The 23,903-nt window shown below is 38.6% G+C and overlaps 1 protein-coding gene across 2 annotated transcripts; it reads right to left on the reverse strand.

Annotated features, from left to right (window-relative positions):
* Positions 1-2,039: 2,039 nt before the first annotated feature.
* Positions 2,040-23,294, reverse strand: nt5dc3 (5'-nucleotidase domain containing 3). Of its 2 annotated transcripts, none has more exons than XM_066705229.1 (14): positions 22,816-23,294; positions 21,175-21,359; positions 14,097-14,171; positions 13,066-13,121; positions 11,730-11,820; positions 9,972-10,109; positions 8,753-8,813; positions 8,139-8,241; positions 7,417-7,518; positions 6,847-6,928; positions 6,549-6,635; positions 6,094-6,234; positions 4,230-4,294; positions 2,040-3,488 (listed from the first exon to the last, which is right to left on the reverse strand). In XM_066705229.1, the coding sequence occupies exons 1-14, from the start codon at positions 23,129-23,131 to the stop codon at positions 3,227-3,229; spliced, it is 1,764 nt and encodes a 587-aa protein (XP_066561326.1). In that variant the 5' UTR covers positions 23,132-23,294; the 3' UTR covers positions 2,040-3,226. The 2 variants fall into 2 exon arrangements, with proteins under 2 accessions (XP_066561326.1, XP_066561325.1); XM_066705228.1 differs by having other exon boundaries at positions 8,139-8,259.
* Between the last annotated feature and the right edge of the window lie 609 nt (positions 23,295-23,903).

Here is a 23,903-nt window from a genome sequence, read left to right on the forward strand (position 1 = left end):
TTGATAAAAAAATATATAGAATTTAGAGATTCATAAATAAAATTAAATCTTATATGATGAATTTGCTTTGTATTTAACAGCACTATTTTGTGTTTGAAAATATAGATTTCATGAGTTTCCAGAGCTAGCATGGGACACTGTGAGCATGATGGTCACACAGATAAGATGCAGTAGAACAACAATTGAGAAACTGTTCATGACCATAGTAAATCAAAACATTTTAGAAGCTTCTTCAGATAAAACAATATTTAAATGTTCTATCAATTATTATAATCTTAATTGTTTTTATCATATGGGCTTAAAAGGAACAGCACCCTTGAAAAGCATTAGCACATGGCTTGAAAGCAGAATAATTATTGAATTTGTTCTAGCAACAATAATAAACATGGTCTAAGTTGTAAAAAATAATGTATTTTATTTAAAGATATTACATGTTTACAGTTACTCAATGTAAAATTACTGAGGTTAATTCCCCATGGACCACTGCCCACTAAGCCCAGAACCCACTGTACCTCATATTAAAAATGCCTTTAATTATTTCATATTACTCAGAATATATCCTTTTCATTCATGAACTTAACTACTTGTCCCCATAAGGAAAATAAGGCAAAATTGGTTGGCAGTAAAAAATAAATATAGGAACTGCAATAACATGATGGAAGCTTGCTGTGAATTTCGTGCAGAACACGGATGGACAGAAAATAATAATTTTCAAGAGTATTTTGAGAAAGTGTTTTTGTCAAAGATCTTTGACATGGGACTGCCAAGAGTTTACATTTTTGACAGTCATGCCTCAGATATTTCCCTGGCAACTGTGACCGAGACCTAAGAAATTGGGGTTGTGTTTCTTCAGCTCCCATCTCACCTCACCCACATCCTCCAGCCACTGGACAAGACAGTGTTTGGTGAAGTCAAAAGTAAGGATGCACCAACATGAAAATTCTGGGCTGATACTGATATCTGATATTTTCCTAATATTTATTGACCTATAGAATGAGAGCAGGTCTGGGGGGGAACTGCATTGCAGTTCGTGTGCATCATTCATATTCTGTTAAAAGTACACAAGTAGAACAGAACAAATCGGATGCTTAGTTAGACACAATAAAAGCCACACCATGAGACAGAAACATCGATCAGAAATACCGGCCATTTTAAAGCAATCAGCCAATAGCCGATTTCTTGCTATAACATCCCGATACCGATCAGTGGACGATCGATCGGTGCATCCCTAGTCTAAAGGTAATGAAGGAAAGAACTGCACTGCCATTCCAGTGTTAGCAGGGACAACATTTGAAAGGAGGAATTCCCTTCGAAACTTGATGTGCTTTCCACGGCTCTCAAGCCAGAGAACATCGGTGGCTATGCGAGCACTGAAATAGTCCCTGTGAGCCAGAGCCGCGTGGACAGACAAGCGTCCACAAATTCTTCTTTTTCTGAAGCACCTGTACAGATTTCCACAGCCCCAACAACCCCGGCCCATGTGATGGAAATTAGTCTCAGACAATATAAAAATGCAATTTTAATTGGTTAGGTTGATTTGAGGTCTGAATTCAATAAATCTATAAAATATTAAGTGCTTAAAATCGATACAATTTGAAGTAATTACTGTTAAAACCGGGTTTATTTGGGACACGTGGGCTTAAAGGGTACATGTGTACCTTATAAGCCCACTCCGGACTTTTCACTTTTGCAATTAAATAAGTTATTCAAATTATGACAAAATTTACCACAAGTGTTTAGACGGGTATTAAATGAAAGATTAATCTCTCATTGGGAAGAAATTCTCATATTTATAAGAAAACATGTAAAACATTTGGTGGGCTTAATTGGGTCACTTCCCCTATTTAAACTATTTTAACTCATCTTTCCCTTAGAGTCAGATTAACTCACCTTGCAGTACTTTAACAGACAGCTTAATAGGAGGCACTGAACACGAATGCCAGTCCAATACATTCACCATTCCAAGGTAAGAAAAAGTAGACTAATAACCCAAATTGTCCATAAAAACACAAAATTAAGCCAATCTTATACATTATAAATAGCATACAAGAGTATATTCAGGATTTATTTTCAGAAATAATATGGGGTATATGAAAGCACGGTAAACAAGTATACGAACAAACGTCTAAGTTATGCATCAAGCAAATTAAGACGTTTGCGTACAAGTTCTTCATATCTAAGGCTTCCACCTTAAAATAAGTTCCAGTATGTTAACAATAATATTCTTGACAATCAGAAGTAGAAACCATACCGCTGTGTATATATAACAATATTAGCTGTTCTTTCAAAACACTACAATGTACAAAGTACATTACTGGCATATGCTTTGTGGTAAATATTTTTGGTTAATTTCTCTCGAACAGAACCAACACAATGTATAAAGCTTAAAACAGTACAGATACATAAAACATCATATGGTGTGCATTTCCACACACTGTATTTAGAAATTAAAATAAGCACTTTGTCTTTGCAGAACAAACAAGTACAAGAGCCAAATCCAAACATTCCAACTTACAACACAGATCAATAAAACACACTTCATTAAAATAGGCAAAGTGACTTGTTTCTATAGAAAAATAATACAATCTATTTCAGGATCCTGTTTGCAATATTCCGAGTGCAAAAAGAGAACACCTAAGAAAGTCAGCGATTTTAATTCTCTGCTATTGTTAAGGTATATCCTAAGTAAGTTATTTTATAGCGAGTCAAACACATAAGGCATTTGATTCATGAAAGAATCAAGATTTAATGTTCCTTCGATGTCATAGATTAATTAGTCCCTGCATAGTTTCTCTCTCCTCTTTACCCCTACATTGATTACATGTCTATAATTACACCTTATCAGAGAGATTGTCAAACACACAAGGAGATGCATTAAGGCCGACTCCTCTGGGACAGCGTTCCACACAATTCTTTTTTCAGAGGAAGGCAAGGTCAGTTTCCCAGCTGACCAAGTCTGTCAGCTTTTAGCTCTATTTCTCCTCGTATTCCGAAGGGATTGAAAAAGGGGATTTTGGGAAGTACGGGGGGGGGGGGGGCACAACATTATGATCAGCACAAGTCTTTTAAAGAAGCAGCTACATTAACAGGTAGGGAACTACTGCACTAGCGAATTATACGATTAAAGGGCTTTTTATTCCCCATGCATGCCAGTCCGGGGACAGCCTGAGTTGCGCTGTTCTAATATGTGGTGTGTGCGTTAGTGTCCATCCTGCCCTTCTGGTTCCTACTTGACCTGAGCCGCCTCTGCCAGGAAGGGCAGTTTCAGTGCGCCGGAGCACACCTGGTCGGGCCACATGGGGGCCTCGTGCTGCAGGGGAGTACGGCGGGGGAAGAAGGTGTGGTGCAGGTCGTAGTTCAGAAGGCAGCTGAGAGAAGCCATGTAGATGTCTGCAAACCGGGACAGACGGCGGGAGAAGTAGGTAGGGTTGTGGTAGGTCCTGAAAAGGCTTCCAAACTGAGGGTTGAAAATGTCCTTCGTCCTTGACCTGCCAAAAAAATCAGAGATTACAGATTTTGGTCTGATCTGAAAGTATCAAAAGGGTGGTGGCTTTACGTGGAATATGAAATATCAAGGCCAAATGTCTTTCAGGTGGTAAAATAGTGAATGTACAATCCTTTAGTGTAGAAATGTAAATAGCCCCTTTAGGAAAGGGCTGATCTCATGGCATTTAAATATGAAATTCTGTAAAGTGCCAACTCACAGATTTATGAATAGCAATTGACTAATACAAACTGGGAGGGGATTCCATAAATTGCAACGTCACATAAAAGGCACCCAACTTCTGAAAACTGTTTGAAGACAAACGCTAAAGATATATTCAAGTAGCCCAGTTTTGCTAAGGCAGAGTACAGCCAGGTGTAGGAGGTGTTAACTCAAGTTGATAAGAAGGGCCTGTGTAATGGAGAAATGTAAATATACTAATGCTTCTCAGATTTCAAAATCAACTTTGTTTGTTTGTTCTCATGGGGAACACCAGAGTTGTAGGTATGTTTAGCCTTAGTAAAACAGTGAACACATTCACCTTTAGATCACGGAGCTAATGTTTTGCATAGTGCGCCTTATAGTTATAAGAACAAAACCAATTGAGTCAATAGAATTAAAATAGATGAGACTCGATCGACATTACCACATCTGGTTATCCCACAATAAATCACATGATAAAAATACTACCTCATGAAAAGCGAGAAACCATACAAAAGATAGTTCACGTCTCTCAGTCTCTCACCTCATTGCTTCTCTCTCTTTGATCCACTCTTGCAAAACCATTTGTGATGCTGGGTCTCTGTGTACCTTAAGAAAAAAAAAAATCTCAGACCATAGTACAGTTGAAGCAGCAATGACAGATTTTTAAACTTTTTTTAAAGCAGCCTCCTTCCCAAATATGGACTGCAATGTAATTTGGATTGAATTAAATTCTGCAGGTAGTTGGGACTGACATTTTACCAGTGTTCTTCCAAAAGAGAAAAAAATAATACAATTTGATTCAAGACCAACATCTAATTGGTGTCTTTTGAACCGTGGGACTTCTCCCACTGTGTATAAATTGCTAGATTTTTTTTTCTCCTTATGAAGTCTGGAAGCATGAGGTTTAATAAAGAACAAAGAACATTCTGCCCATGATCACAATAGGAAGTGATTGCAAGTTCCTTTCAACTTGTTCCCAGGCATTAGCTGGAATGATCATCACAGCAAGCTGTTTTTTGATTTTTTTAGAATAATACATAATTCCTCTGACTGCATTTGAACATTGAACATACCTGCCTTAGAGACATTGTTCAACCCTTCATGTGAAATGTATAACCCTGTGAACCAGATTATATTTGACTGCAAAAAATAAGTGACTTCAATTTTTACTATGGAAAGTGAAGAAATGTAAGAGAAGTTCCTGGAACTTGGGCACTATTTTGAAATACTGTGCCAAGATGATGCCGCGTTCAAAAACATTTCAGCTGGTAAGGTCTTGTATGCCGAGTTGCAGTGGTGTTGGCTTTCAGAGTTTTATTTTTACTGCAGAGCTGACAACACTGACACTCTAGTGAGTAGAGAATTCATGAAGTGGGAGTAGGAGCGTGGTCTTAACCACTGAGTAGAGTAATCAGAGTATTAAATCTTGAGTAGGACAGGTCACACAGGCCAATGTGTGGTATATAAAATCCCTAATAAAGAAACTCTACATTTCCACTGAACAACCAAAAAGTCAACTGTATTTATGAATTTATTTAAAACTAATTAAATAAAATGGTTTTCCTTAAAACCACATTTTATTCAGGATCTGAGATCTGCTAGAGCTTAAATAAAATCAGTCAAAATGTATCATGTCTTGTGATTTATAAATTAAAATTCCAGCATTCCCACAATCTGACATACATGTCCTCTTCAGAAAAAACTAAATTAAATTGTCTCCATCAGTACAGATGTACAAATCAAAATGTAATTGAAAGGGGGTGGGGGTAAGCTTGTACGAACAAAATATAGGAGATGCTGATTATTCCATCAAATGTTCAGTTATCAAAAGCTCCCTCAGTGAACTGGTTAGTAACACCCTACCCATGCCTTTGCAAACGAATTTGTGAATCATGTTCTTTATTGAAATAATCTACTGTGGATTTAAAGTCCCCATGGCTTTCACTTGTAATCACAACCCAAGACATTTTCCCTGTGGGAGTGTAACAACCAACCACCATAGAAAAACAACCGCAGTTCAAGTTCTGTTGGTCTCCTAATGCAGATGAATTCCCAGAAAAAGCCTGGGGAACAACCGAGATCTTCAAAGCCCTTTCAATAGCAGCCAACGGGCAGATCTCATTAAGATACACCACAAGCAGCATTCCAGAATACAAATGGGGTTCTAAGAAGTGTTACAGAAGAAAGTGCTAAAAAAGTGAAACTTGTCTATGTAAGAAAATATGTCTAACTTCGTAAATTACCTTTATAATTACGCAAACAAAAAAAACAAAAAAAATCTCAGGGTTTCAAATGCAATCTGTTTTTATTTGAGGACTTTATCATCTCTGGTTTTGGGCAATCTTTAAACCCCAAAAACACAAACATAAATGGCGATCTTGAAGCTGCCTGTACTCTGCACTCACTTGCATGTTTTCCACAAGGCTTGTCAGTCCCTGCAGCCAGGTTGTGGTGTGCACATACTCTTCTGTGTTCATGATCTTGATTTCCTGCCGCAGTTCTGGGATGATGGCCCCTGTCCTCCAACCGTGCTTGAGAGTCAGGTCCTGAAGACGGCAAAGATTTATTTTTTAAAGGAAGTCTTGGCAAAGCAGTGAGCAACATGACCCTGAAAACTCAACTAGATCTGTACTGCAACTACAAACATTTACGATGACATCCAGAGTTTCACTCTAAATAATATTGCATTCATCCCTTTTGTACTTGTTCACAACTGTCTGGTTTGACAAACCCATGCAAATTCATGATAGGAAAATAAGACTGATCCTCACTTTAGAGGAACTGTATGAGAAATAGCTTTAAAAAAAAGTGGTAACACTACCAAAAATAATAATAAATATAATAATGAGATCTTGCTTACCGCTAGGTCACTGTAGATGTGATCTCCAAAATACAGCACCTTGGAGCCTCTCCAGCCCGTCAGCCTCAGAAACTCATAGAGATTGCCCTTTAAAAAGGATACAGATCCAAAATCCAATAATGACTAAAGTGCTGAAAACAAGAGGCTTATCAGTGTGAGGAAATCAACAAGCACAAATATGCTGTCATTAATACCACAGAGTTTCTGCTTGGATAACACCTTGCCATTAGAAGGCCTTTACCAAGGACAAATCACCACTGCAGTGCAGATGGAGTTTTACAGCAATTGGAAGCTTTACCTGTTTGTAAATCTGTCCTTTCTCCAGTTTGTGAATCCTGTCCCACAGCAGAACCCCTTTGTCTGTCACTCTCCGAAATGGCCTGCACAGAGAGACCGTTACAATGGACACACTGGTGCACTGGTACAAAGATGTGACCTGTTCACACACTACTGTAATATTCTACATCAGTTCATATTTCGATGGGTAATACAACAAGACTATTACTACTTATGGGTGTACATTTATTCATGAATTTGTTCCATAACTTATGATTGTTGGACAATCTACAAAAGCAACCCTAAATAAATTAAGTTCTAAAATAGTTCTTCATAGACTGTGCAAGAACATATAGTAGAGCTATTTGGAAGCCTTATGTCCTTGATGGAAGTCTTAACGGTTTTAATCCACAGAGGGACTCTTAAGTGAAAGATAAGCAATTCACAAACTTCAAAGTAACAATGTTTCCTCTGCCCTACAGCACTTACATTTCCTCTAATATCACCTGAAATGATAAACCATGCTACCAAGTCTGCCAGACCTACAACAACCTTGACACAATTCCTGAATGTCAGTGTCATACAAACGTACTTCCTCCGATCATTGAAAAAGCCAGGCTTGTCTGCTTGCACAATAACAACATCAAAGAGGTCTCTCCAGTCCTTCCCAACAATGTAGTTCATACCTCGGCTCCTGAGAAGAAACAAAGCAAAATTAAAATTAAATATCTGACAAAGTCCCATGAAATGTCTGGTGTAATGATGTTCAATATATTAATGATCTCTCTAGTCCTGACACAAAACAGGTATTTTATTTAGGCAAATAACTTCATTTCATGAAACCCTGGATTTCAATAAAGGTTTCTCCCTCACAGTAAAACAGTCAGTTTTTTTTCCCCAAACATGTTAACCATTTCCTTACTTTGTACAGACTTTTTTTTTTTTTTTTTTTTAAATAGCATTTGTTTTCACAGATGTACATTTTTTCCCCATAGATCGGATCTTTTTTTTTTTTTTTTTTCGGATTTGAGAGCTAGTAGTCTATAATAATCTTATACATCACTGGTAACTCATTGTTCTGGCGAATCATTTACATTTGCAGAAAAACAATTAAAATATTTAAATGGCATTCTGTAGAGTCCTATCGTCAAATACCCATCACTTGTTGAGGAAACCTGACCAATACCTGACACAAAGATGGGCAGATTCAAATGAATGGTCTCTCAACACATCAACATGGTTTGGCAATTGAGGGGAAAAAAATTAAAAGGTGACGAAATATGATCCACCTATTAAATATGATTTCATACTTACACAAAGTCAAACGGGCTGTTTGTTATTAGAAACATCTTCTTTCCATTTTCTGAGAGCTTCCTCAGCACTGCATGGGTCTGTTCACCATATCGGATATACTTTCCTACAGTGGGAAGGAAAACTGTTCAGATTTAACCTACAGAACTATATAAAGATTCTAGCAGACTAAACTTAGCGAAGAGGATATTTTCACTACAGAAATCTTAACCCAGTTCAATTACAATCTTCATAGTCTCTTCTAGGCTAGAAGTGTTCAACAATTATTATTGAAGAATTATATAGTTTCATGAAGAATACTCCCTAAACTAAATTAATCCCCAAATAACGTTTAAAATGAAAGGTGTGAATATGTTCAACTACAAGGGTATACAATGCAATCTACAGGTAAGGAGAATAGAAGAATGTAAATATGTATGGAAGCAGGTATACAAATAATTTTAATGGAAGCCCAAGTGCCTTTAGAGACATAATATTAGTGGCAGGTACAGATTCTTAACTTGATATGCAAGAGAGAAATCTTTGGAAAACAGCCCAAATTCAGAAGGTGTAAATAACACTGAGGTATTATAAAGAGGTAGATTTTCCACTTGAGAATCTGGAGAGAGAGAAATTACCAATATCTGCTTCCACGGCTCTGTACATTATTCCCCTCACATGGACGTCTCCTATAGCCTCCTACAGAACAATGGAAAAATAAAACATCCAAGAAATTAGAGTAATGCTCTGCTCTTTTAAATAACTCTTACCAAAGGAACATAATACAGTCTAGAAATATAAAGTGAAGTGAAGGAACAAGAAAAAGAAACCAAAACAGCAAATGGGCTTTTTGCATCAACCTTCCAACCATATCTCAATCAATCAAATTAAACGAAAAGGGAACTTGCAGATTTAAGTCCATTTTGAAGCATAGGACCATTCTGCATATCAAATATCAAACCACTTCTTGAACTTTTACAAAAAACAATAAATAGGTCTAAGTAAATAAACACATTAGGTGATTCAGTATCCATGTGCAAATGGAAACCTCCCTGTGGGACTTAGCTTTTTAGATCTGGCAATGAAAGCACATGTGCACGTCTCTTATAAAACAATGTAAGTCAACAGGAAATGACTCCATGGACTTCCTGGGATACTAATGAAACTCGACATTTCAGCATTAGGAGCCTTGACATAAATAACATGTACAGATGGTACAGAGCACAAAACAGAGCAGACACAAACGACAGTATCTGGCAGCTTCATCAAGCCTTGATGCACATTCCCTTGCAGAAGGAGAACATTTATTCCACTGGGCCACATATGCGGTGGTGAAAACATGACACATGGCAGTGCTCAAGCGTAATCTGCTCTGTACAAGCCTATGCAAGAGGAAGATGGGAAGAAAACCTCAAATGAAAATCTACAAATAAACAACTCGTAAATCACACAAACTGCACTGCTCAAACACCTCTATTCTGGAACAGTAAGTAGAGTCACCAGATCATTCACATAGCTGATGTGAAATCTGAGCATGTCCGGGCTGCTTACTAATGAAGCAAAGGTCAACCTTATCTCAGGGGTGTGGAAATTCTTCCTATGCATACAAATATATTTTTTAAATATAGGCCTATACAAAATAATAACCATAATAAAGGTTGTACTGATTTGGTCTAGGCCTTAATCTTTAAAAGGACTAATCATTCTAGGACAGGAATGAACAAATCAATAAATAAGCAAATTAAGTTTCCAACAGCTGTACATTGAAATTAATTTATTTTCACTGCATGCCATCTCATGTCACCCAAAATGGGTCTTTCTATTTTTTCTCCAGAAGCCTTCATGTAAGGCCAATACCTTGACATCTTTGTAGAGGTGGACTGGCTCATAGTCAATATTGTGCTTCATGAAGTAATCATTGACACAGGAGAGCAGGGTCATCTCAGGCAGAGAGAAGATATCCATGAACTGTTTCATGGTGTGGCCATGGGAACTCTGGAAGAAAACCCAAAATTAATAACCCATTCATGGTATTTGTTATGTTTGTTATAATAGCCAATTTCTCCACAATCCATGTTTCAGTTTCAATTTTATGGTGTAAATCTCAAAGGGGTGTGAGAGATGATATAATGCCTTCACAGCCTGATCTGTAACATTCTGTACTGTAGTTGCATAATAATTTAGCGGATGACTGTTACCATCTGTTGTACGGTTTATGTTTTGTTCAGGGCCTACATTGATTAAGGCCTTCTTAAATTCAACATCTGAATATACAGAGCTCTTTGGAGGCCCTCCCAGGAAAAGCTTCCTTTCAGAGTGTGGGTAGAGACCTATATAGGCTGTTTGGGTCCCTATTTAAACCCAGGTTATATAATTTGCTGACTGTAGCCAAGGTAAGTGACAGCTTGTGACTGACAATTGGTAACCAGAGAGAGAGAGTCAGTTGGGGAATTAATTGCTTGCCAAAAACCAGCAAACGTTTGTAATTGAGCAGGAGTCTGTGGGATTTAGTCCCACCAGCAAACAGAAGCTTAGCTCTTCTCAGTCTGGCATCAAATAAATCTTTATTTAATTAATTTCTAACACTGAAAGGAAAGTCACCTACAGTGAAGAAAAAAAACTAACCATTTAATTGAGGAACTGCAACCACAGTAACTATAAGAAATGCACTCAAGCACAAAGCTCATAAATAAAACAGGAGCCCGGCTTCACTGCAATCTTCTTGACCAAATGCTATTTGACAGCATTCCAATAAAATAACTGAAGTTATTTTAAGACAGACAATAGGATAAACAAAGTCTTGTGAGCAAAAAATGTCTGTTTTTCTCACTAAAGACATTTCCACATCTTCATTTTCCCCCACACAACTTTCAACTTGAATACCTACTGTGTGGTACCGATTTATTTTATTTCCTTGTGACAAAACCCAAGGGCAATTTCCCTACAACAAACAACTTCAGCTGTTGCAATTGTACATAAGAACTCTAATCCCCCCTGCATTACACGCCTACATTTCAAAGCCTACAACTGCTACCAGACCTAATCTATCATCGAAATGACCTTTTGATCAGACTGAAATTAAGTTAATATCCTCCCGTACTTTTTTAACACAAATAGAAAGAGCTTGTTAAAGCCTACACTTTAACCTACTTGCAAATGAGTATATAAAAGCATATTAGATTCACAAATTTAAAGTATTCTGTAATATTCTTTAAAAAAACAAAAAAATCCCAAACTGATACATCACCCAAACATATGCCATACCGCATAAAACGGTAAAATAAGGAAAAATATTACGTTTAAAAATAAAACAATGGCAACGTTTTTAACTGCATTCTCACTCTATTCCTAATTTTGCACCACTCACACAGTAAGTGAATTACCGATTTACTTGACTGTACACAAAGACATCAAGTGCTATCGAACACTTTCAAGTCATGAAACATTAAAAGGTGGAGATGAATGATTTTCAAGTATTTTAACCTTGGCATGTCCACCGATTTTCCCTAATCTGAATTCAGAGGTATGCATTAACATGTAAAGGCTTTAACTTGTGGTACATGTCTTTCCACAGAGATTTGTCAAGAGGACAGGCAACCTAATAAATGGGCTGACCTTGCCATAGAAGTCACTCATCTGCTCCAAAGGCACATGAGAGCCTTCATACATTGCGATGACCTCCTTTTCCGACACTGGATGCAGGCCCCTGAAAAGTAATATCAGGGATGTCACGTTACTGTTTAAAACAACAGTGACAAGTGTCTGAAGTACCTGCTGAAAGACATTGGCCAGCTTTTAATCATTAATGATTCTCTGGCCACAGAAAATTAAAACCTAATAAATCCAACTAATTGCACAGAGAGGATCCCTCTAAGTGGTATCCACAAATAATCAGCAGCAGTTGACAAACAATAACATGACATGGATTAAACCCATAAATGAACTGAACTTTTCCACAAAAGATCCCAGAACTCTGGAGACAGAAAATGAGTGGACCTCTCTTAAGAGACCATTTTTAGTTCCAACATAGTCAATTATCATCAAGTTGATCCTGTTTTACACAGGCTTCATTATAAATTTAAACATCTAAAGCTATTACATAAACAAGGGTTTAACTAAAACTTGACATTTAGATTCCTAATCTCCCTGCACATCGTTTCCTGCTTTACAGGGTAGGGCACACTTGTTCCCGAGTTGCATTAGAGTTTAAAGCAGTTGGTTATGTCACTGGTATAAAATTGAGGGTATCCAAGTGTGATTATACATAAAACACTTGAACACCACCTCCACACCTTGGCACAGAAGCAGTTATACAACACATTCAACAGCTATACAGAGACGTACTGAACAGATGATATGGGCTAAGCAACAGGCATATTTTAGTAAGACAAATTAAAAAACATGGGCTAAACTACATGCTCATTTTAGGAATACTGCACAATAAGAGTCACCTTGAAGCTATAATCCGGAGATGCCCTAAATAAAATACTTAAACTATTTATTTAATGAGTAAGGCCCAGATTAAATCAAAAGTGCAACTCACTCTCTAGTGGCAAATCAAACTGAGGACTGCTTCAGGTTTCCCATTGGGATCTTATTTCTACTCAATGGAAATAATAAGCCTACAATTTGCCAAATTGTTATAATTATTTTGGAAATCATTGATTAAGAAAATTAGAAAAATAATAAAGAAATATATCACTATGGTGTATTGATTAAAACATTGAACTAAAGTGAACAATAGGAGCATTCAATACAATGTGGAATACAATGTGTCCATTTTATTTTAAGCTGTGTAAACACAGAACATCTGATTGCACAGTTATGAAACACAGATCCCTGGATCCATCAACCTTCCATTAAGTTAAGGAAAAGATAAGGACAGAAATAGAGACTACAATGCAAACAGAAAAAACTGATTTTCAGCACAGAATTACACACCTGCACATACCTGTATACAGTTCCTAGCTGAATATAGTGGAAGGCATCAATCTTCATCAGCAAAGCCTAAAACATACAGATGATGCAGCAAAAGATCAAGAAGCGATGTGATTTTTTTCTTAATATATATTTTGAAATTGGCATGTTTAAGTAGCTTGTATTTCACATTAAATACCTTTGCTTATTCCATATAAATTGCCTTAAACAAAACTGATTCACAGAATCAAGAGACCTTTTAACTGATATACTTAAACCATTTGTTTTCATTTTTTTATCAATAAAAGTTCTAAACTGGCATAGTGTTGACACTTTTTGGGATACAAGTACAAGACAAGGGTGCTATTGTGATTCAGCTTGTTTGTAACCAGGCATTAATTTATCAATAACAAGGGTTTCACTCAGTGGTGGTAGGCAAAAGAAAAAAAAAAAAAAGCTATGAGTTTCTAACCAATTCATTTTAAAGGCAAGTGATCAAGTCTACAGGTAATGATGGAGTGACTTAACACAAGGCAACTAGCCAATCATACAGCAGAAAACTATTTCTCATACATTCCAGTGTATTAGCCCTTCTGCTTGAAACAGATTCACTGAACTAAATGATCTAATTAACCAATGATAAAAATAAAAGCTCTGAGGTACTGGACAGCTGTGTGACTTTTTACATGACTTCACTAGCCTCTTACCAATACGAGCAAGAAAACTCATGACATGTTTGCCCTTTGGAATATTTGGAACCCCAACAGTACAGAACTATCTGCATGGCAGTTTCATGCAGGCGAGAGTTAAATGACACTGACTATTTTTATTCGGTTTTAAACAGAGGCCACAGCAGGCAACCAAAGCTTGTTATATTTAACTTAGATGTCAGTGTTTGTTCATATGTAACTTTAGAAGTTAGATGGGAAAAGCCTATTGCTATGTGTATCATAGTTGAATAAAATGGAGGTGAGCAGAAAAATCTATCAGGCTAACAATAGTGAACAAATGCTTTAAGTATAGGAGTATGCCTCCTATTGGTTGAAATACTCAATCCTTACTCACCTTTTGTACATCATAATGAAGACCCCGGATGACAAAATCAGATATATAGTCATATTCCCGAAGACCCTCAGGGTACTAGAATAAAAACAAACAAAAATTAAGTTATATGTCTTTATCTTAATGTTCTCCCTGCACACACAAAAAAAAAAAGTGCTGTAGGAGCTATGGTTTTGTTTTATCATTGGACAAAATCATGCTCATCATGCATCTTGACACTGAACCATGAACTATACGAACAAGAAATGACAAGTCCTATCTGTCTCATCTTCCTCAGAATCAAAACACAAGTATTAACATGAAGAACATCTCATTCTTAAAATTACTTTATGTGAACAAACAGAGTTGAATGCAGGGCTTCAGTTTTTTAGTTCTAGGCTTATCCAATTTCCATAAGTTTATACAGGCTTGAAAAATAACACCCATACAAAAGACTGATAGAAATGCATGTTAGTCCTGAAAATACTACACTGATAACATAAGTGGCATTACAGGATTGGTAATGCCACCTTTTGCCCTTTAGCAAAATTCTGTAAACTGATACTTACAGTCATCAACATGTTCTTATAGCTGGCAATTACAGCTCTGAAAAAAAATTAAGAGACCACTGCAATTTTTTCTGAAATCAGCATCTCTACATGTATGGCAGCCATTCCATTCCCTTCATATTTTTATTTGGAATTTGGGAGAAATGTTAGTAGTTTATAGAATAAAACAAAAATGTTCATTTTACCAAAACACATACCTATAAATTGTAAAACCAGAGAAACTGATCATTTTGCAGTGGTCTCTTAATTTTTAGGGGGGCTGTATATCAGAATTGTCAGACTGGATAAGCGTAGATGACTTTTAGGGGTAACATGTTGTGGTTCCTCCACGTTGTTTTAAACATGAAGATTATTCTACGTGCTTTAAGGTAGGTCCGAAATTCCTCACTACAATTGTAACACATTACAATTGTAAATGACATACGATAGGTTTGTGACGAAGATGTCGCACATGTTCAGCAAATCCGAACTCAACCAAAACCAATTCGAATTTGAAGCAAAATACGCGTCTACGTCAGTCCGCTCAGTCATCAGTGCGGTCCACACGTCGTCTCGCAGAGAAGCGGTGACGCGATTATTAGATAGGGCTGCGACGCTGTCCGATCCGCTCCGACCGGCACTTCTAAATCCGTGAAGGCTCAACTCCTCCTCGGACACAGGGCCGTAGTGGAGCCGGGCGGAGCGTCGCCACTCTTTCAACCCCATGCTTCTCAATTCTAAATATTTACTCATTTGAATAAATGCATTTAAAACATGTATTTGTATGAAATAATAGGATAAGAATAATAAAGCCCGCTCATTAACGTAACAATTCATATAACAACAGTACGTGCAGCACCCGCTCCTTGTTACTGTACAACTACACAACTGGAGGTGACATACACTCACCTAAAGGATTATTAGGAACACCATACTAATACTGTGTTTGACCCCCTTTCGCCTTCAGAACTGCCTTAATTCTACGTGGCATTGATTCAACAAGGTGCTGAAAGCATTCTTTAGAAATGTTGGCCCATATTGATAGGATAGCATCTTGCAGATGATGGAGATTTGTGGGATGCACATCCAGGGCACGAAGCTCCCGTTCCACCACATCCCAAAGATGCTCTATTGGGTTGAGATCTGGTGACTGTGGGGGCCAGTTTAGTACAGTGAACTCATTGTCATGTTCAAGAAACCAATTTGAAATGATTCGACCTTTGTGACATGGTGCATTATCCTGCTGGAAGTAGCCATCAGAGGATGGGTACATGGTGGTCATAAAGGGATGGACATGGTCAGAAACAATGCTCAGGTAGGCCGTGGCATTTAAACGATGCCCAATTGGCACTAAGGGGCCTAAAGTGTGCCAAGAAAACATCCCCCACACCATTACACCACCACCACCAGCCTGCACAGTGGTAACATGGCATGATGGATCCATGTTCTCATTCTGTTTACGCCAAATTCTGACTCTACCATCTGAATGTCTCAACAGAAATCGAGACTCATCAGACCAGGCAACATTTTTCCAGTCTTCAACTGTCCAAGTTTGGCGAGCTTGTGCAAATTGTAGCCTCTTTTTCCTATTTGTAGTGGAGATGAGTGGTACCCGGTGGGGTCTTCTGCTGTTGTAGCCCATCCGCCTCAAGGTTGTACGTGTTGTGGCTTCACAAATGCTTTGCTGCATACCTCGGTTGTAACGAGTGGTTATTTCAGTCAAAGTTGCTCTTCTATCAGCTTGAATCAGTCGGCCCATTCTCCTCTGACCTCTAGCATCAACAAGGCATTTTCGCCCACAGGACTGCCGCATACTGGATGTTTTTCCCTTTTCACACCATTCTTTGTAAACCCTAGAAATGGTTGTGCGTGAAAATCCCAGTAACTGAGCAGATTGTGAAATACTCAGACCGGCCCGTCTGGCACCAACAACCATGCCACGCTCAAAATTGCTTAAATCACCTTTCTTTCCCATTCAGACATTCAGTTTGGAGTTCAGGAGATTGTCTTGACCAGGACCACACCCCTAAATGCATTGAAGCAACTGCCATGTGATTGGTTGGTTAGATAATTGCATTAATGAGAAATTGAACAGGTGTTCCTAATAATCCTTTAGGTGAGTGTATTTTGGAGTAACTATAATTCAACGAAAGAAAAGTCCGTTGTTGTGGAAAATGAACCAGTATCGACTACCTGTCCTTTCTGCACCCCCTACCTACTCAGTGGGTGTATTTTGAGGGTTGGCGTGTTTTAACCTCCCTCCCTCACACATCGCGTTCAATTGAATCCGGTACACCGGCTGTAATACTTTGTACTAGTGGTAGGATTACAACACGATGTAAAGTATCTAACGGTGCACAACAGACCCACAACATCGAAAGCATAATGATCATAGAAAAGAAAAACTTAAAATACAACATTGCTAACAATGAAACGTCCATCGCCAACTTTACCTTGAAATCTTGCACTTGTATATGCTTAAATGACCGCATTATAGAAGATTAATATTGTATATATTTGCTTTTTTTCGTTTCTCCTAATTTTCACACCATTTACTCGAGTACTTGGGTGTGACCCCGTCCTTCTCTGGGCGTTTTTTCTTGACCACATAACTTGATGCCGACGTGCCCGGGCATCATCACAGTTAACCCCTGCATGTCAGCTGCCCGATGCCCACCACAGCAGCTACTGCCTAACGGAGCAGCTTGTGTTTTTGAAATGTAGCCTAAACTACATGTAAGCAGTAAAGAGACTAGTAATATTACAGTTAGAAGCATGTTAAGAACTTAAGAAACCATGCTGAATGGAAACGTTTGCATCTGAACAGTTAATTCAACATGTCTGAAGACTCATGAAATTGTTAATTTGAACAGTGAAATAATAGTACTCCATTACATTCAATTTCAGGAATATTATGTTTTTTCAGCTCTATTTCACATTTAAAGTATTTATATAAAATGAAATATTTAGCAATATTTTTAAAATAAGAACTGTAGCAAACTGATTTTACAGTAATACTGGCAAATACAAACTGCCCCTCAACCTACAACTATTTACGCTACGTCCGCATCCGCATTGGCGGGATTTAACGTCTCTCGCACGAACAGCTTTGCGCTGCGGAGATCTGATTGCCCCCCGAGTGCGAAGGTACACTAGTTTAGGGCTACCATACATGCAGTTTTAACCGGACTTCGCTTCTTTCTCGGTCCTTGATCTCCGTCCGGCCGGATTATTTTAATGATCTAAAAATGAGCGGGATTTGCCTGCTCGTCCCGTTTCCAGCGCTGTTTCCAGTCCCGGTTTAACCCTTGCGCTCCGGCAGCGCTGCAGTTCGATCAGACAACCGTGATGCGTGAGGGACAGTGTTAGTGACGAGCCTTTTTCAACAGCTATTGGTTGTTAATAAATGACTGACGGCTGTAAAGCTTTCAAGAACCAATCAGGAAGGTTTGTGTTTCGTTGGGGCGTTTACAAATAAAAAAGCGGACAGCATTGACAGGGCAGACATGACTAATGATTAAGAACAAAATCAACAGGATGTTTTAAACATTTTCTTTGAGGAAACGGTGACAGCAGTGACAGGCGCTGGCGCTTAGACCTTCTCAAATCACTAGTATTTAGTTGTTGTTACTTTTTCTTAATAGTTTTATATCTGTACTATATTACCTTGTTATATGGTTAACATTTATTTTCATATAATAGCGTTTTGTTTATGAAAAGTGACTAGTAAACTAAAACAAACATGCAATATATATATTCAATAATACCAATCGTTCTTGATTGTTAAAGGTTATTGATTGTTATAAGTTATGTTTTAGCACACCATTGTTTGTGGGTTTTTTTTCTTGGTAAAGCATTTTTCACCTTTTTGCAATACAGCCATGTATTGAACATTTCATTTTATTTGACCTATTGGTATATAGTTGCACTGTGTATAATGTTACATAAGGGTGCAGGGATTTAATGTGGTACACTCTTAACTTCTTGTTCAGACATTAATAAATTGCATTTTCTTGCATTTAAATATTTCATAACACTATTTAAACCTCCAGCCCAACCTTTTGGAGTGTCCTCTTTACTGACAGTTCAGCTATGGTAACCCTAGCTGGACTCTGGTTTTCTCAACTCATTATCAGTGTAGCAGTAACTTTAGCTAAAGGGTTAAAAGGGGCTTCTTAATGTACAGTGTTAAAGATGCATTCCAGTGATGTTGGGAGGTTGTGTATCCATTCTGTCCCATCAGGCATTTTCTTTCTTTATTTTTGCATATTAAGGTGACCCTATTTTGTTCACTAATACCATTCCCTCTTGCACTGAACAAATGCTATGGGATGGATCTGTGTTGAAGCACTTTTGGGGTTGAGGTGAGTGGAGAAGTTGTCTATTTTGTCTATCGTGTAAATGGCAATACAGTATCACTGTTGTCTATTGTGTTAATGTCAATTTTAAAATAATTCCGTCCGTCAATGGTAGCAAATATGGTGGTACATTTTTGCTGGATTTTAATTAATTGCCAATTTAAGTTATGTATTACTAAATGCATTAGTGATTGTATACAACTTTTGTAACAATTGTAATGTGCTTCAATCTTACCTTACAAACTGAGATTTTAAAAGCCATTTTGCAAAAAAGAAATTACACAGGGGAGCATGCCCCCGGAGACCCCTAGCACATGTCGGCCCCTCTGTAATAATCATGGCCCCCTTATGCCCCCCCGTCATTTTCAAAATCCTAGAATGGCCTTTGCTTGTAACCCCCCCAAACAAGGAGTGTAAGGAGAATCAAACTGCCGTTACTGGACACAGGCCCACTTTCTCACGGATATAGGCTAACACTTCAGCGCTCAGCAGTACACATGGATGATTAGTATAAATATACAGTGAGGGAAAAAAGTATTTGATCCCCTGCTGATTTTGTACGTTTGCCCACTGACAAAGAAATGATCAGTCTATAATTTTAATGGTAGGTGTATTTTAACAGTGAGATACAGAATAACAACAAACAAATCCAGAAAAACTTATTTCAAAAAAGTTATAAATTGATTTGCATGTTAATGAGGGAAATAAGTATTTGATCCCCTATCAATCAGCAAGATTTCTGGCTCCCAGGTGTCTTTTATACAGGTAACGAGCTGAGATTAGGAGCACTCTCTTAAAGGGACTGCTCCTAATCTCAGCTCGTTACCTGTATAAAAGACACCTGTCCACAGAAGCAATCAATCAATCAGATTCCAAACTCTCCACCATGGCCAAGACCAAAGAGCTGTCCAAGGATGTCAGGGACAAGATTGTAGACCTACACAAGGCTGGAATGGGCTACAAGACCATCGCCAAGCAGCTTGGTGAGAAGGTGGCAACAGTTGGTGCGATTATTCGCAAATGGAAGAAACACAAAATAACTGTCAGTCTCCCTCGCTCTGGGGCTCCATGCAAGATCTCACCTCGTGGAGCTTCAATGATCATGAGAACGGTGAGGAATCAGCCCAGAACTACACGGGAGGATCTTGTTAATGATCTCAAGGCAGCTGGGACCATAGTCACCAAGAAAACAATTGGTAACACTACACCGTGAAGGACTGAAATCCTGCAGCGCCCACAAGGTCCCCCTGCTCAAGAAAGCACATATACAGGCCCGTCTGAAGTTTGTCAATGAACATCTGAATGATTCAGAGGAGAACTGGGTGAAAGTGTTCTGGTCAGATGAGACCATAATCGAGCTCTTTGGCATCAACTCAACTCGCCGTGTTTGGAGGAGGAGGAATGACCCCAAGAACACCATCCCCACCGTCAAACATGGGGGTGTTTTTCTGCTAAGGGGACAGGACAACTGCACCGCATCAAAGGGACGATGGACGTGGGCTATGTACCGTCAAATCTTGGGTGAGAACCTCCTTCCCTCAGCCAGGGCATTGAAAATGGGTCGTGGATGGGTATTCCAGCATGACAATGACCCAAAACACACAGCCAAGGCAACAAAGGAGTGGCTCAAGAAGAAGCACATTAAGGTCCTGGAGTGGCCTAACCTGTCTCCAGACCTTAATCCCATAGAAAATCTGTGGAGGGAGCTGAAGGTTCGAGTTGCCAAACGTCAGCCTCGAAACCTTAATGACTTGGAGAGGATCTGCAAAGAGGAGTGGGACAAAATCCCTCCTGAGATGTGTGCAAACCTGGTGGCCAACTACAAGAAACGTCTGACCTCTGTGATTGCCAACAAGGGTTTTGCCACCAAGTACTAAGTCGAAGGGGTCAAATACTTATTTCCCTCATTAACATGCAAATCAATTTATAACTTTTTTTGAAATGCGTTTTTCTGGATTTGTTTGTTGTTATTCTGTCTCTCACTGTTAAAATACACCTACCATTAAAATTATAGACTGATCATTTCTTTGTCAGTGGGCAAACGTACAAAATCAGTAGGGAATCAAATACTTTTTTCCCCTCACTGTACATAAATAAATACATCCAGTCAGAGTTAATAAAAATCATCTAGAGGTGTGACCAGAAGCATTTGCTTCCAAAGAGTAAAAAATATATACAAAAAGGAGGAACACTTACCCTGTGCTCTTGGATAAGTATATCACGTGCTATGTTGAATATCAGTGTGTGCAAATGATGGGAGTAGAAAGCCAGGGTGTAGTCATAATCAAAGCCATAGATCTCGATATCTTCCAGGCTCATCTCATTGTTGGCAAAAATTGAATCCGGGTTCAGGTAATTCCCCGCGATCGCTGGTACTAAATCTGAAAGGCAAGGTCCAAAGGGCAGATAAAAAAAAAAAATATATAAATATGTGCTTATTACTCACTCGCTCATTCTATTATTAAGTGAAACAAACGTGAGACGTTATGTGGTATAGTAGGCTTTTCCAGAATTAAAGATGACAATGTGAAAAAGCATGAATCTAACGTTATAATCCTGATGCCTATCAAAGACTAGTCAATGCCACACATAAATGTAACGTGTGTCTTAAGAATGGGTTTATTAATTCTTTATTCATTGTTTATACACCTTATTACACTATTGGTTACCACATTAATCCATTTCATATATCAACAGTGAAACCTAAAGCTTCTCTTAACAGCTACACTCCTTAGCAACAGTAGAACACTGTTCAAATTAGTCTGCAGGTTAAAGTGAGTTTTATGACCCCAGTGTAGCACTCTGAAGGTATCCTTTGCACCTGAATACACTTCAATACACCATGTATAATGCACACAAATTAAATGCAGCTTTAATCCTACAACAAGGCAGAAAAAAATAAAGAAACCATTAGGATACAATATAGGTCTAGGTAGTCACTAACTGATGCTACAGTTTCTTAGAGAAATGGCACAGACAGGGTTTCAGGGTGTGTGCTTCAAGAACTAGGTCAGCAGCACTGCCAACTGCTCTGCTGAGTCCCAGTTCTGGGAATAAACAAACTGGGAAGGCAATGTAAGGAAACACTCAGAAATTAAACAAAATCAGGTATGAAAACAGGTTGCATTTTTAAATTAACGCATATATGAAAACCTGTTTAAAGAGCTGAATTATCTGTAATTTCCCAAAACATGAACCTTCCCTATAGCAGAACTGCAGCTTTTCAATTGTACACAGATGCTGAATTCAAATGATAAAAAGGTTATTTATTTTTCTTCTACACTTATTTTGTTCTCCCTTATTCATTGCTGCATTAATGCATTATTCGTCATGCTTTAGTGTATGTTTCCTTAAAGACCATTCGCCCAATACTCGACACAATCGATTAGCTGTCTAACATAGATTTGATGTATTGGTTTATTTGACCTATTTAGGATTTCTAGGTTATGGCGTGAACGTAAAATCAGCAAAGGCCATTTTATTGTATCTGCAACAGATATGATCAAGACTTTGTTTACAGCGTTTCAGCAGGTTGGATCATAAAAAGGCAACACGAGTGCGCATGTCAATATCATTATTGCTCATGTATACAAAAGTGACGATAAAGACTTCAACCAGATAAAACTGTTACTATTTTTTCCCTCTCAACACAGCTGGCACCAATCCACCCAGGGTGTTGTCACGGACCTCAGTCCTGCCCTTCCCCATTGATTATTACCCCATCGTGGGCAGCGTGATGTGTCAATCTAGTGAAAACTGAAAGTAGGATTATCCGTTTTAAGATGCCGTTTTCGTGGGGGGACGCGTCTCAGAAGCCAAGTTCACAGCGCAACTCACCTTCTGTCTGTTTTTTGGTCTCGTTATAAAGTGCCCAAAGCGAGCTGGTCATGTCCTGCCCGCTGCCTGCACTGGTACACAGAGGAGCAGTCCTGTTTGGGGGGCTACGGTGGGACAAGACCTGCTCGGCTCCCCTTGCCACTCCGGTGGTACCGAGCCATTGTAGCCCCGACTGCCTCCCTTTCGGCCCCGAAGCCCGGCTGCGAAAATCCCGTCTTCCCCCGCCGCTGTGTAAACCCTTGCAACCGTTTAGTAATTTCTTCAAACTGTCTCCGTTTCTCAGGCTACTCAAAAGGGACAAAGCCATGGACGACATGGCTGGTTACGGTCTGGACTGCACAGCCACACACACACACACAAGTCTGGGTCCTGTCACCCGGACTAATACCCTCGCCGCGTCCGTCTGAGCTGCATGCGGCTCCAGGTCCTTGTTTAAATACCGACAACTACTCCGGCGGTTCATCATAACACAGGCTTTCGTGACGTCACTTCCTTAATTTGGAACCGAACAGCCCCCGCGAGCATGTGGGGCGAAGACGTGCAATGAATGAAATATGATCAACAATATCCTAGTTTTGTGTTTACATGCATTATTATTAATAACAAAGAACCAGGTATTGTAAATATTGTAACGACTTGGGTACAATATATTCAACTATTCTTTCCCAAGTGTATATTTCTAACTGTTATGTGCATTCATGTATAATGCCTTTTGTATGTTTTACATGTCCTGGGTAAACACCATAATCCCGTAGGTTGTGGTCTTTTAAGCAACACCTTTTTATTAAATTGGATATAATTTACTTTTGAATAATGAAGCCTTATTTTTTGTTTTGCCTTAACTATATTTATGATAGATTATTAGCATCCTGGAAGTGGAAGGAAATGACAGGGTACTGGATTTGGGTACTTTCATCTGATGCATTAGGCCTAAAATGCACACACACTGTAGATGTAATCATTATAATTTTCTTATTCTGTATGTGAAAAGAACAGCTAAAAGCTTTGTGGGTCAGACACACTGCAGGGAGTTGAGGGGCTGGTGGGTATATTCTCTATAAATCAAAAATGAATGATGGAATTAGGAA

Source organism: Amia ocellicauda, chromosome 5 (assembly GCF_036373705.1).
Source record: "Amia ocellicauda isolate fAmiCal2 chromosome 5, fAmiCal2.hap1, whole genome shotgun sequence".
Classification (NCBI taxonomy): domain Eukaryota; kingdom Metazoa; phylum Chordata; class Actinopteri; order Amiiformes; family Amiidae; genus Amia; species Amia ocellicauda.